Genomic DNA, 13,668 nt, shown 5'->3' on the forward strand with positions numbered 1-13,668 from the left:
CCAGCTTTTTGTAGGCCCCTTTTTGATACTGAAAGACTGCTGTAAGGTCTCCCCAGAGCCTGTTGAACTCCCCCACCCAAGCTCTAAGAATACCTTAATTCACCAGCTGCTTTTCTAAGGGTGTTGTTTTTACACCAAGAGCAGGTGCCAGCACCCAGGTGCACGGTCCTGTTGGTTATGGTGGTGGTGCTCTTCCTGTGTGAAAGGCTTTAGCTCGGACTTGGGCACAGTAAACAAGCGTGCTGTTTTGACGTTAGTGGTTTGTAGAGGTGGGAACCGTGCTAATATTATGTGATTTGATCCAGGTAAGACTAGTTTGAGGGACAAGCGATTTTCTGTGCCTCCAGAGATTGGATTTGATGCCCAGCCTTGGGGAAGGACTCTACTGAGTGCCCTTTCCCTCCACTCTCCACACTAAGGACAAGGACAGAAACATTAGAAGTGTGAGGGGGAAGAGAAGAAACAACCCCAGAGGGGGCAAACACAATCACGTGTCTGTCTTAACCCAGGTCAGAAAGAAAGATGTAAATACTTACGTTGCTTAAGCCTCTCAAATGCTGCCTTCAGCGTGCTGTGAGATAAAAAGAAGTGTGCTTTGTTAGCATAGGCTTCGAAGGATGGATTGTGAATCTAGAGGAAAAACTTTCCCTCAAACAAAAGATCCACCCAGAAATAAAGCTCTTAATAGTCCTATGGTAAAAATTGACCATGCTAAGAGACACAATAGCATCAATCTGTTACCACTAGGAAATGCAATAAAATGCTCCATGAAGCAAGGAATTGCAGTGCTCCTTATGTGCACCCTCTTTTTTAATCTGTATTTGTAACAGAGCGCTAACAGACATTTCTCTGTTCTTGCACATTGCCAACGGATGCAAGTCAACAGAGTGAAATAAAGATGGTCAAGGGAAATTGGGTTTCAGAGCACTAGCCCGAAGGGTAGAGAGAAGCCAGCCCCGCTTTCTGTGTTGAATGCAGCACCAGCAAAATTTTCCTCCCTGGTCACCCTTGAAGCCGGAGCAGCTCTGCTGTGCAGCATCTCCATCCTGCGCTTTCCTAGCACCCCCGTGTGGTGCAGCTCGCTGTCCTTGGAAGGACACAAGGCTCTGAGAGCCGTGAAACTGTTGCTCGCCAGGGGCTCTCAGCATCCCAGAAGCACAACATGAATAACCCGTGCTGTAAAACCAGGCCTCGGGCTGCGATATACAGTGCAGAAACTGACACTGCTCCTCTGATGGACCCGCGCATCGAGCAGAGCGGTCCTGCAGTGGGGAGTTGCAGGGGACGTGAAGGGGTAACGGTAGTTCGCCTATGTCCTGATTTTTGGTGAGCCAGAGTCCTTTTAGAAAGCAGCAGAAAGACCAGTATAGAGGTGACAGGAGAGGAAAGAGCACAGTCTGTAAGGGGCCTTTTCAACTTAATAATCAGCTCTAGCTCCGAGTTCGCAGGCCGGAAGGACATTTGCGTACACAGAAGCCAAGATAGTAGGTGCAGTGATTTTTGAGGTTTTTCAGATTCAGAAATCATCTCTTCGGGCCCTAGGCTGTATTGTTCCCTGAGGGAAAGAGTTCTGGGCTCTCCAGAGTGCACCCGACTGCCCCAGGCAGGAGGCCAGGGGAAAAGCCTCCAAAATCTCCTTGGCTGAAGCCTGGCTACTGGGAGAGGCCAGAAGAGGATGCGTATCACTCCTCAGCCATGTGTGACTGCAGATGGGGAGGGAAATCCTGCATCTCCTGTGCGTTCCAAGAAGCTTAGGAGTTGTGTGAAGAGTCCTAATTGCCCTGTGTTAATTTAGGCTGAACATCTGTTTCCTAATCAAAGCTTGTTGTCCAAGTAGCAAGAACACATTACCAGGCAGAAGAAAAGTGCACAGGGGATGGGAAAGACTGGGTCTGTCCTCAGCGATAGCTGCCCTGCAAAGTGCTTCCAAATCTAGCTTTGTATCTGTCCATGGAAATATAAGGAAAAGGCTTTCAGCCAGAAACCATGAGCATTCATCTACCTGTTGGACTCTTTCAGCATCTTCTCAAGGAAATAACTATGGTAAACTAAATTTGTTTTGGTGGCAGATTATCATCCTAACGATATTCGGTCATTCTGAAGGTTCATTCACCTTTCCTTCTGTACCCTTGTTCACACAAAATGAGTCTGGAGTGGAAACTTTGATGGAAACTAAATTTTCACAACACAAAGGAAAAAAACAGGATTAATTACAGCTCATTTAATTAAAAACTTGAAATCAAAAACCAAGTTGAATATCAGTAGCTGATTTAGCTTTTCCCCACCTAAAAGCTTTAAAGGATTATTTTGAAAACTTAAGCTAATTTTATTCCATAAGTATTTTTTCCTTTTTTTTTTTTTGTATGGACTGTCCAATGGGAGGTGGGAAATATGCTAGCAACTTCATGCTAGAAATAGGTAAATACTGACATTTTAAAAACAGAGGACACTTGCAAATTGAACATACTGTTTTTGCGTGACATATTGATCTGTTGTTCAGAGATTTTTTCATCAGTGTTGGTGATTTGGATTATGGCAAGGCTGAAAAAGCTGCTGTAATGGATACTGAAAAAAGTAATTCATAATCAATACATATCAAGGACAAAAGCGTTTTGCTGCTTTTTTGTTTTCCAGACACCAGAGCTACCAGAGTAGATCATGATAAGCAGTACATGAAGCTTCTCTCATTTTTGCTGGCTTTCTGTAAGGATCAGTTGGTTTTCTGGTATAATAACACACCTGGCTATGAGCTGAGGAACCCATTTGCCCCTACATGGTCTTTAGTTGCTATTTCAGAAAGCTCTGGCCTTTTGCTCCTGGCATAAAAGATCTGCACAGGCAGTTCCTTAGCTGCTGGTTAGGGCAAGGCCACAGTCCCTAAGAAGACGGAAATAGACTTAAGCCATTTCCTTCCCTATTTTTATAATAATTTTCTGAAATCAGTGAATCAGATCCTTCATCCCTATGGGGCTTGGAGTAGCAACCATGTTGTTGTGACAGCTTATGCTGGGGGGGAGGACAAGTAAATCAAATCTCGACCCACAGATCCATCAGGTATTCCTCTATGATTTCTGGGCTGCAGGGATGTGCTGGCCGCAGCAGCAGCAATCCTACAGATAAATTTTTCTCTCCTGCTAGCTGCTCAGATTGTGGTAGTGAAATATGTAATGTCAGTGCTTTGGAGAGCTTCGTGGAAGCATCCCATGTAGCAGACGTACATGAGAGTTTTAATTCAGTCGGTACCCTTGTATATACAATACCTATTGCCTCTTTCTTCTGCGTGGGTGTGACTCTCTAATAAGATTGGTAAGGGCTTGATTCCAAAGCAACTGAAGTGAGGATGTCTTCACTCTTAGGAGCACTTCTATGCAGTGCTTTATCCTCACAGTATATTGTGCTGTTGGCATTGTGGTAGCAATTTATTTTTTTGTTGATTTTTTTTCTCTGGCCAAATTAGAAAACCTGAAGTTGAAAATAATTCAAGAAAAATTACAGTTTGCCTCCCCACCCCCCTTTTTCTTTAACTTCCTCATATCTGGTGTTTCCATGCCAATTCAGGAAAACTTAAACCACCCCAGCTAAGGACAAGACACCTTTGGGCATCTTTACTTGCAGCCCCTTGCAGATGTCTCAGTGAAATAGGGTTGGACACGAATTTGCTGTGCTTGTTTGTTAAGGCTCCCCCTTGGACATTTAAAGATTATGTTTGTCAAAATGAATTTCAGGTGCAGACAGGATTAAACCTGAACCCAGAAAAATGGGGAACAGATATAGCCCTTGTGACAGCCACTCTGCAGCAACCTCTGGTGATTTTTGCCATCTAGTGGCTAAAATATTGGTACTGTAGTATCCTCTAACTCGAGCACAGCAGAACTGAGCTGCTCTTGTAAAATATGCACTTTTCAGTGTTTGTTTTTCCAAGTGGAGGGGTAGAAGGAGACTAGCAGAGCTTTTAGAGGACCTGGGCAGCCAAGGAGAGGTGTAGAGAACACAAGCATGTGGCAATAAAGCTCATTATTTAGCATTCTTAGCTCTGTAGGTTTCAAAATCCTTTCCAAAGCAGACTTGCCCAAATTTACCTGGCAACCCGATCTCCCTAGGGTACTGACTGCAGGTCCCTGTGGCTCTCCTCTAAGAGGATAAGCATTTACGGAATGCATCGTTAGAGAGCTCGGTTTGATTTCTTTCTCTCAGCAGAACTTGCCTCTGTTTTCAAGGCAGGAAATGCATCCTGTATTTGAGAAGAGGTGCCTTGCTTGGCAGTATGAGAAGTAGCGAGGAACCACTGCTTCCGATCATAAATCCATTTCACTCACTGCAAAATTTTCTGATAGTCAGTTCAGGAGGGGAACTTAGCGCACGGGGTTTGGAACAGCATGGGTGGCAACATTTAAAACTGAACCTGTCCCAGCTGCTCTTAGCATTTGCTTTCCCTCGTTTCATCTCTTGGACCTTGCTTTCGCTAGGGAGCTGTGCTGTTGCTGGAGAGAAGACTGTGCTGGGCAGTCCTGCATGACACCAGGATTGCTAGGAAATGCACTGCAGATGGGGCTCTGGTACCTTCTTCAGAGTCATCACAGGCTGAATTTCATGGCACCAGAGATGCAATCAGCAGAGCTCTCAGTGGCAGTGCTGAGGCCACAGGTAGGCTCACTACATACCCTGGTGAACGGCTCTTTTGTAACCGTAGGCTTGCTGGCTTGGGCATTTTTTTTTCAGTACTTTGCTTCCTCACCCAATTAGAGACTGATTTAACTGAGTAATTCATAGAGTCCCTCTACATCTTGTACACAGGAAAGTAAAACATAAGCTCTTCTAACCGGAAAACCACAGCTCTTTTAAAATTTTCTTTCTTTTTTATCTTTGCTTGGTGAATAGAAGTGGAAAATAACTCCACCTTCTTCTAAAATAACTCAGTCTTCCTTTTTGCTCGGTTTACATTTTAACATCAATACAATCTACACTGTTCTGCTCTTACTGTTTTTTGGGTTTTCTTTTGTTTTCTTTTTAAACATTCTTTCTGAAGCTGGGAGAAGTCTCTGCCAGATACAGCCTGCAGAACGCTTTCCAGCAGTCCTGTTCACCCACTGCCTCAGAAACCCACTCACTGCCTGCCCCCTCTGAGGCCACGGTTAACGTCTGTCTTTCCTCTTGTCATGTAGGATAGACCTAAGGTGATATTACCAACGCTTTTTCTGTGAAGCCTAGTGGCGGTAACAAAGTGGAGAGAAAGAAGTCCAAAACCATCTGGTCTCAATCACCTGGGGGGTCTCTGCAGGGACGGATGTGGGGAGGGGCGAGGAGAGGGAGGAGTGTGGGTGCGGAGGGGGATGTTGTGCTCTTTAAACAGGGAGATAACGCCTCACTACCCAGTCTGATGCCAGGCACATAGCAGAGTATTGCAGGCAAGAATCACATCTAGCATCGCTTGCCAGGATGTTTTCTTCTTGTCCTCAAACAGAAAAGCAAAACCACCCTGTGCAACTAGAAAGATTTCTGTATAGGTACCAGCTGTGGTGTGATGTTTAAACCACCTGTGGTAGAGAAAAGGCATGAGCAGCACCCTTCTCTGTCTGCTGGAGTCCAAGTTTTTGTCTGTTTACAGGTTAGCTGCAGCAAGGCGCTAGCCTCAGTAGCCAGCTATTAGGGGAGGCTGCAGCATGCAGCAGGCTGGGCTCAGTGTCAGGTGGGATGGAGCATGTCTTTCATGAAAATAGCCACAGATGTGGAGAGTTCCTCTAATGCTGCGGTGTGTCTGCATACGTCTTTTGCTGTTGCTACTTACATATTTTCAGATAAGTGTCAGAAGCGGAAGCAGCCCCGGACTGAATGGGAACAGGGCGATACCACCATTCTCAGGGCTGGTTGCTGGGAGCACGCACAAATCGCCCCAGGCTTTGCTGGGACAAGAGAGCAAACAGACCCCTTGTGACTGCAGAATGACCTATGGCGTTCCAATCAATGGGTAAAACAATCGAAACAGTTCATGTACCTCTCATGTAAGACTAAATTTCCCCATCTCCTGCTCAAAAATGCCTGTCCTCATCACTAGAGAGCATGTCTAGATTGGATTTAAAAACTGAGCAGAGGCACGCTTCTTTCAAGCACATGCTTGGATCTATTTTCACAGCATCCTGAAAGTTCAGAATATGAGTGTGTGAGTGTACAAACTCTGTGCAGGTTCAGAACTTTTGAGTGGAAAATATTTAACCATGGAAGAATGTGACCTTCCAAAAGGTTTTTAGCCTCGGTTAAAAAATGCTTGCTTTGTGTGAATAATACAGAAGATTGTGTATATTATGTGACAGACACACTATATTTATACACAGGAAGCAGCAGCTTGGCATTTCGTTACAGGTGCCCTCACCTCACGCTCACTGAAATATTCTATTTCAGGCATTGCGCAGAAGGGCAGAGCAGGCACAAGTTTGAAGGAACTGCCCTTTCCCAAGGTCTGAAGGAGATGTTAGTGGAAAAGAAGGAAGGAAAAACATAGGAAATCATATACACGAGAAGAGACAAGCAGGACAAATGACAAAAATAGCAGTTGTCAGACGAGGCAGATTTAACCAGCTACCACATGTTTACATCAGTTGCTTTACAGAAGAGCTGAGATCCCAGAGGCTCTGTTTCGGCTGAAGCAGAAGATGTGTCTGAAAATTGGGCTCTGTGGCATACTTTTTCTCATATTCTTCTGCTGAAAAGTTGCCCAAAGCTACTGCATGGAAATTCCTAGTCACCTTGCAGCCTGAAAGGTGTTTCCTCTTAAAGGCAGGAGCTCTGAAGAGAATCATCTATTACTGGGAGTGCTACCGGTAAACAGTTGCAAATTTGTTCTCAGTTTGTAACTCGGCTGAAAATCCTCACTCCCTGTGCATCCTTTCCCATGTGTGCTATGCAGAATATGGAGGCTATAAAAATATACAGCAGTTTAAACTTCATAATATGTAGTTCCCTCTCCCCTGTTGGAAATCAGCATAACCTGTGCTTTGCTGAGAATATACGGCTATAGCTTTGTAATCATCTTTTTCATAATTTCTTGAATAATTAGAGACTATGAAATTTCAATATATAAACTAAAAAAAAAAAAAAAAGTGGGTTAACAGAGCTTTAAACTTAAATGTCTTAATTTCTACTTTATATTTTAAAATACCCATTAGCCCTGACTTCTGATAGGTGAGCTCCAGAGGTCTGGTTCTGGGCAGTATCCATCCTTCTACCGTGACTGCTGTGATCCTCACGCCTTGCCCACTCCTCAGGGACTGCCCTGTCCCTTCCTAGGTCTGACCCACCCAAGAGTTACATCTGCACTGCTATTTGAAGGGAGGGATGTTCCCTTCAGATAGCTGTTCTCCTCCCAGCACGTTCCCTAAGACTCCCCAGCTTCCCATATTTCCACATACAGTGCTCGTTCACAACTGTGCTGGGACAGCCAGGTGATTGCCTCGAAAGAAGCAGCCAGCCTTTTCCAGGTGTTCGATGATGGTATGGTGCTCAGTGTGTGTGTAAGACCAAAAAGCAGGGGGACTGCAGCTTACCAGTGCAGGCACGCCTTGAGAAACCTCACTGAAAGGATGCTAACCTGCCTCTGTTGTGATGTCTCAGCTAACATGGCAAGTGTGGTGAGGCAGGTTAGAAACGAACAACAAAAAAGGCACTTCTACATGTAACAGGCAAGTGCATTGCTTTGCTAGGAGATTCAGTGGATGCTAATAAAATGTTTCAGGATTTCAAATAAGATCAAGGCACAAGAAAACTCTGCTGGGGGCTATTCAATATAAAGCTGCTGCTGGTTTGGCAGTCCCTGAACCACCAGTTGTTAAGGCCAGATTGTTTAGGAGAAACTTTCTCCTATGCTTGCTCTGTTCTGCCGTTCCACACGGATCTGGCGCCAGGGATGGGATATTAGGCTGAACAGATTTTGGTCTGAGCATGCGTGACCCTTCTTGCAGTATGAAAATTGTGTGTAAGTGTGTGTCTCCTTCTATGTGTCAGAGTGAACTTCCCAAGGCTTCCAGCAATTGCTGAGTTAGGTCTGTGCCACGTGCCAAAAGTGGATATCTCCCTTCCCTGTCGGAAGTAGTTTCTACCAGCTGCAGTGCCTGAAGCAAGGGCAAGAAGACAGAACGCCCAAAATTGCTTGAACCGGGCTGTGCTATTGAATGAGTGTGTGTTTTGGCTGTTAGGCAGCGCTTTCAGGGAACTTTTATTTCTTGAGATGGGATTTGCAGTGTTTGTTTGCCGTGCCCATGGTAACCAGCATCAACTGCTTTTAGAAGCCCTGCCTTTGCTTTTTTTAATTAAAAAAAAAAAAAAAAAAAGTTGTTCCTCATCTCCCTCTCTTGCTTTGTAGGAAAATTTTCTCTAGCTGTAGGCTAAACTTAGCCATTTCCTATAGCAGTTAGAAAAGGACCAGTGAGGAACCAACTGAAGCAAGCTGCATCTCTGGTAAGCAGCGCTGAAAACTCATACCCTGCTAGCTCTCAGGTCAAAGTGCTTTCCTCATATTTCTAGTGCCAAGGACTCTGCAGGCGGACCTTTTCCCAGGTTCAGATGTTTCACTACTGAGTATCAGCAGTAGTAAAGTGTCCCCCTACAGTTTTGGACTGTAGTTGTCTCTGCCAAGCACTATCGGGGCTGGGGCTGGAGGGGTCAGTTCCCCATCGGGAGCTTGCTGACAGGCCCCCGATATCTCCTCGTAGGACAGCTCATCCTATTGGGGCACCCAGCCTGGTCACCAGGAGCACGTTGTATGCCTTCCTCTATACCAAACTTTTGTAGTGATGGTGGAAGAACAAGCACTGGAGAGTATACAGGTGGAAACCCAATGTCTGTTGTCACCTACATTTTTACTAAGAGCAAGAGAGTGGTCCCAACGCTGCTGTTGCATTTCCGCAAGCCTTCCCTACTACTTGTCTTTTGAGTCAGCAGCACGTTTCTTCATCTGTACATTTCAGTAAATAAAGATGGGTAGCAGAAACTATTTATATATCCAGATGAATTCAGCAACTTGCTCCAGGCCAAGCAAAAGCTGGGGGTGAAGGAAAGCATGGGTTTGCCACCGATGTTTTGCCTGGACCACTAGACAGGTACAGCTGTTCACCCTGGGTTTGTGCTGCTTCTGCCGTGCGCTGCTTTCCCTACCTGCTACAGAGCATCGATTTGACCTGCTGGAGGGATGAGAGGTTTTTGGAGCCAATTCGTTAGGTTCAGCAGTTGTTTATAATGTGCTAAGCAGAATTAATTGGCTTTGCGGTTGTTTCCCTTAAGGTTTTCTGGGTGTTCTCTGACACTGAAAGTTTATCAGTAGTTGTCTTCTTTCTTTTTATCAACCTTTTAAAAGGCAGCCAGCCACCTTCCTGATATTGAGAACTACTGGAATGTGAAATGACTTCCTGGAGTAGTGACAGAAAGCTCTAGCAGCAGAACTATTTAAAAGGTGACTGTAATTCAGATGAGAGGATAATTTTACATTATCAAGGAAATAAGTGAGTGATCTAAAAATAATAATTCTTGCTCCTCTGTGATATATAGCATGGCACAGGGAGTTCTGTAAAATTCTGAGAAAAAAAAAAAAAGGGGGGGGAGGGTTGAGGAAGCTGCTTTTTTCCTGGTGATTGCTGAATGCAAGTTTTAAGTATCCATACTTGCATGCCTGCACGACACCTTAGTTAGATTTCATTTGAGAAATACTGCTACCCAAAGATACATTCAAAGATGTGAACAGCCCCATTCAGATATTTGTAATACTACCTGTCAGGTATTTGTAATACTACCAGTATTCAGTGTGCTGTCGGATAACAGGGAGCCCTAAAAAGAGGAAGCACTTGGTGCAACGCAGGGGGCTACCTTCAAGCTCTTACTAAGGGTAGAAGGTGAGTTCCCTGCCTCCAGCCTCTCTGGAGGACTGACCCTGGGAGCAGCGCTGCTGTCAGCAATGTATGCCATCTAAACAAACTGCACACCAGGTCAAAAATATCAAGGCACTAACATCAAATACTTCATATCCATGAATAGTTCCAGTCCTCAATAGATTTCACTTTTCTCTGATTTTAAAGTGTGAACTCTGGACAAAAGTCTTTCACTGCCCACCTGTGTAACCCCTTCAACAACCAGAGGGATGCTGAAAGAAAGCAAAGTGTGCTCTCCCTCTGCTTCAGAAATAAGTACAATGAAACATTCGCTCTGATAAAATAAAAAGTATATATCACTGCAGTGCTAGTCCCTACCCAGACCAGGCATGCGTTTATGGAAACACAGTAAATCAGCTCTGCAGCATGCCTTGTTGGTATATTCAGCCTTCTTTCTATACCAAGCTATAAAATTGCTGGATCAAACTGGAGCTGGGCTTGGTTCCAAACTTCCTCTAACTTTAGGAGAACACGGATCCATATCCCAGCCCTGGGGCTTGCCTCTGCCTCTAAATCAAGCCATTACAATCCCTTAGGAAAAGTCAGACCTGTGAGTTATCCACTAAGTCACAGAAGAGCAGCCAAAGCTCTCTGTTTCTGAACGTGTTTGCTCTACCTGCCTTGAATTGCCAGTAAGGAAATTTAGGTGGAGCCTTTTGGTAATCCTCAATTGCTAATATTATCATTTGCTTTGGAAAGAAGCCATCCATCCTTAATCTGCTGTTTTAATTTCCTTTTCTCTGATTAAGTCTCTGTACTGAGACACCAGGAAGGTGTCTCCTTGTACCCTTTTATACCTCTCCTTATACCTCTGTGATACTCTAATGCATTGTTCAAGGGTGAGGCAGAGATGGAGTAACGAAGGAAACTGAGAGACTTGCATGCGCTCTGGAGCGAGCCTCGGTGCTCTCTCCATTACCAGGCACTTGGATTAATGCACCAGTTCCCCATCACCCTGGGTGTGCCACCAAGTCAATGGCAAGTGCTACAGGTGATTGCCTGGCACTTGCATGTCATGATGGTCCAAAGATTTTGGGGTCAAGTTTTACAGTGAAATATGAGCAGGAAACCATGCTTATAGCAAAAGAGAGCGATAAATAGATGTAAAAAGGAGAGGGTGATTAAGAAATGAGCTATAGGGTGGGTGAGAGTAGGGGGCCCCTCAATCAATAGAGCTGTTTTGTTTAGATTGAGGTCTCTTTCAGTCCTGTCTTCTGTGACCCCAAATCTTCATCCTCTTCCACTTTATTCCTGTGTTATTACTTGTTACAGTAATGACCAAATGTCTCAATACTGCTGCTACCATCAATAATAGTAGCGGTTTATCAGCAGTGTTTATTAAGTTAAATTCTGTGCCAACATATATCTACCTCTCCCAACACAATCTACACGTGATCTAAAATAGTACTGGCGACAGAGAAAAACATGTCATTTTAGTGTATTTCAGTAGTTGTATTGATTTGTCTCAAGTAAAATCCCTTGAAAGAGTTTTAAAGATTGTATTCCTAAGCTAAGCCAAGCATTTTTCCTGCTGCAGAGGGTAATTTTTGGTGTCTTTGCACTTTGGGTTTGTTCCGTCTGTCTCTATGAGTTTAGGGTTAGGGTTAGGGTTAGCCAAGCCAGTATCTGAAACATTTACCAACATCTTCCTTTTCCTTTTTCCCCATCGCTCAGTTTGCTCTTGGAAGCAAATATTAAACATTGTTAGCAGTGCTGAAATTAAGAATTTTCTCAGTACAGGCCTACTGGCCATTCCCAAAGAGAGATTTTCTGAGTCTTGTTTTGAAGGACCCCAGTGTTCCCCATTTTCTTCTACACCATGAAGTGCTGAAGCGAGCAGCTTATGACCCCATTCATAAGCAAAGCAGGTGTCTGACGTTGCTTCCAAAATGCTTGCATTTGTACCAAAAATAGAATTGCTTACTTGATTTCTGTTTGTCCTCCTGCTTTTCGGGCAATTTGAACCAGCTCTTTCCCATATCTCTCTTCTGCTTGCGCTCTGTTAAAAGAAAAACTTTCTCAGTGTCTCCTAGTAGAACCAGCATAATGTTTACAAAACTCTTCCTGTGCAACTCTACCTTTGCAGCTGAGGTACAAAGCACAAGAAACAGAATTTCTTTAATTTCTCTAAATTAAGTCTAAAATATTTGGGGTGAACTACTTGTGGAAGAAATGAGGGACAACAGCTGTTCATCCTCATGGCTTTGACTAGACTACGGCATGCTAACACAAGTTTCAGGACCGCTACGGGGTAACAGTTTGGGCACGCTTCTCTCTGACAATATCTGGCTCCCCGTTCGCCTATCCCTCTGCGTGTGATGGCAGTGAGCACCTTGCGCTGCAGGCAGCTGGACTGGTGGCTCTGGTGAAATCCCACTCGCAGGTTTGCAACTGGCTTTGTACGGAGTATATTAAGGGAAAAGAGCATGGCCAGTTCCTGCAAAACTCTTGTGTCAAGTGTTCCTGACACTTCACGTGTGGGACGGGACTAGCCCGCGTCAGCGGGGTTTGGCAGGAGGCTGACACCATCATTTCGCATCTTTGTGTGCTGCCTTTCTCACCTTCTGGCACTCTTGCACACAGCTTCTAGGGTTCCCTGCAGCAGCCAACAGCTGGAACATATTTTGTGTTTTAAATCTAGGTCTTAGTTGTGGAATATGACCTCTTTCTCACTCCCCAAACTCTTCAGCCCTCCTCTGGATCAGGCAGGAGTATTTGGGAGCAAAAGATCTGGTTAGAAAGCTGATAAAGTATGAGAGTAGCCAGAGCAGCTGTTGTCAGGACTTGGGGCAGCTGCTGCAGGGCTCCTTGTTGAAATTCTGGCATCAAATCCCTGACATAGGCAGCCTCTAGGAACAGAGATTCATCCCGTGCTTTGTCCTCCTCCTAGGTCATTCCTGTGAATGATTTGAGGACAAAGTTCCAGGAATAAGCTACAAATAACACCTTCTTTCTATGTTTAGTGCCCCGTGTCTTGTCCTCTTCCTCCTCCCCTAGCACACGTGCTCATACAAACATATGGGCGTATGCACACTCACTGGGAAGTTTTGGGGTTGTGCAAAAACTCATGGAAACACTTGTTCTTGCAGCTTTCAGGTGCGTAAAATGACTCTAAGTGTTGTTTTTTTTTTTTTTTTTTTCTTTCCTTTGTGGAAAGCCCTTTCTGCCTCCACCACAAACAGAAAGAACCTTGTCCCGCAGCTTGCAGAAAACCCTCCAATAGGCTTTGAACAGAAACACGGCTCTGTATAGCGTCAGATGCATGCTGCAGTGCAGTCTGCCCGAAGCCTGCAATACAACTCTCGTCTTGGTAAGTTATGAGTCACAAAGGAGCTATTTTAAACAGATAGAGCTAAGCTACCATCAGAGTGATGTGACTTCAGGACTCTGCGACACATGGCAATAAAATATGCTTCCATGGGTGATCAAGAAGAGCAATTCAAATAGCTTTGGATTTTGATGGGAGACTCTTCATCGTCTGAAATAATGAGCTCTCAGTTTGGCAGCTCGCATCCCCATGAAAGTCCCAGTGCTTTAGAAGAAGCCTTTAGAAAAGCAACCCAAAACCCAAAAACAAGATGGGGGCAGCGTGGGAAGAAAAAGGAGGCTGCGACTGAGGAAGGCAGAGCAATATTCAGGAGACAGTTCTGTGATGAACTGCTCTACTATCACCTGCTGGATATATAATTCATAGCGTGGGGGCTTTCTCACAGGTCATGCATGAGTATGTGCCTCATGCTGCATGTTGCAACTGTTG

At 44.7% G+C, this 13,668-nt stretch overlaps 2 protein-coding genes across 3 annotated transcripts in view; one reads left to right on the top strand and one right to left on the bottom strand.

The window, feature by feature from the left end:
* SCAPER (S-phase cyclin A associated protein in the ER) overlaps nucleotides 1-13,668 on the top strand; it is a 241,814-nt gene that overhangs the window by 25,239 nt on the left and 202,907 nt on the right. The gene's annotated exons all lie outside the window — the stretch shown is intronic.
* Nucleotides 1-13,668, bottom strand: part of PSTPIP1 (proline-serine-threonine phosphatase interacting protein 1) — a 54,659-nt gene that overhangs the window by 21,459 nt on the left and 19,532 nt on the right. For both annotated transcript variants that reach the window (XM_083850824.1, XM_083850823.1), the window contains 2 exons: nucleotides 11,836-11,910; nucleotides 537-571 (listed from right to left, as the gene is read on the bottom strand). In XM_083850824.1, coding sequence (XP_083706950.1) covers nucleotides 537-571; nucleotides 11,836-11,910 — 110 coding nt within the window. The remainder of the gene's footprint in view (nucleotides 1-536; nucleotides 572-11,835; nucleotides 11,911-13,668) is intronic.

This window comes from Anser anser (genome assembly GCF_964211835.1).
Source record: "Anser anser genome assembly, chromosome: 10".
Lineage (NCBI taxonomy): Eukaryota > Metazoa > Chordata > Aves > Anseriformes > Anatidae > Anser > Anser anser.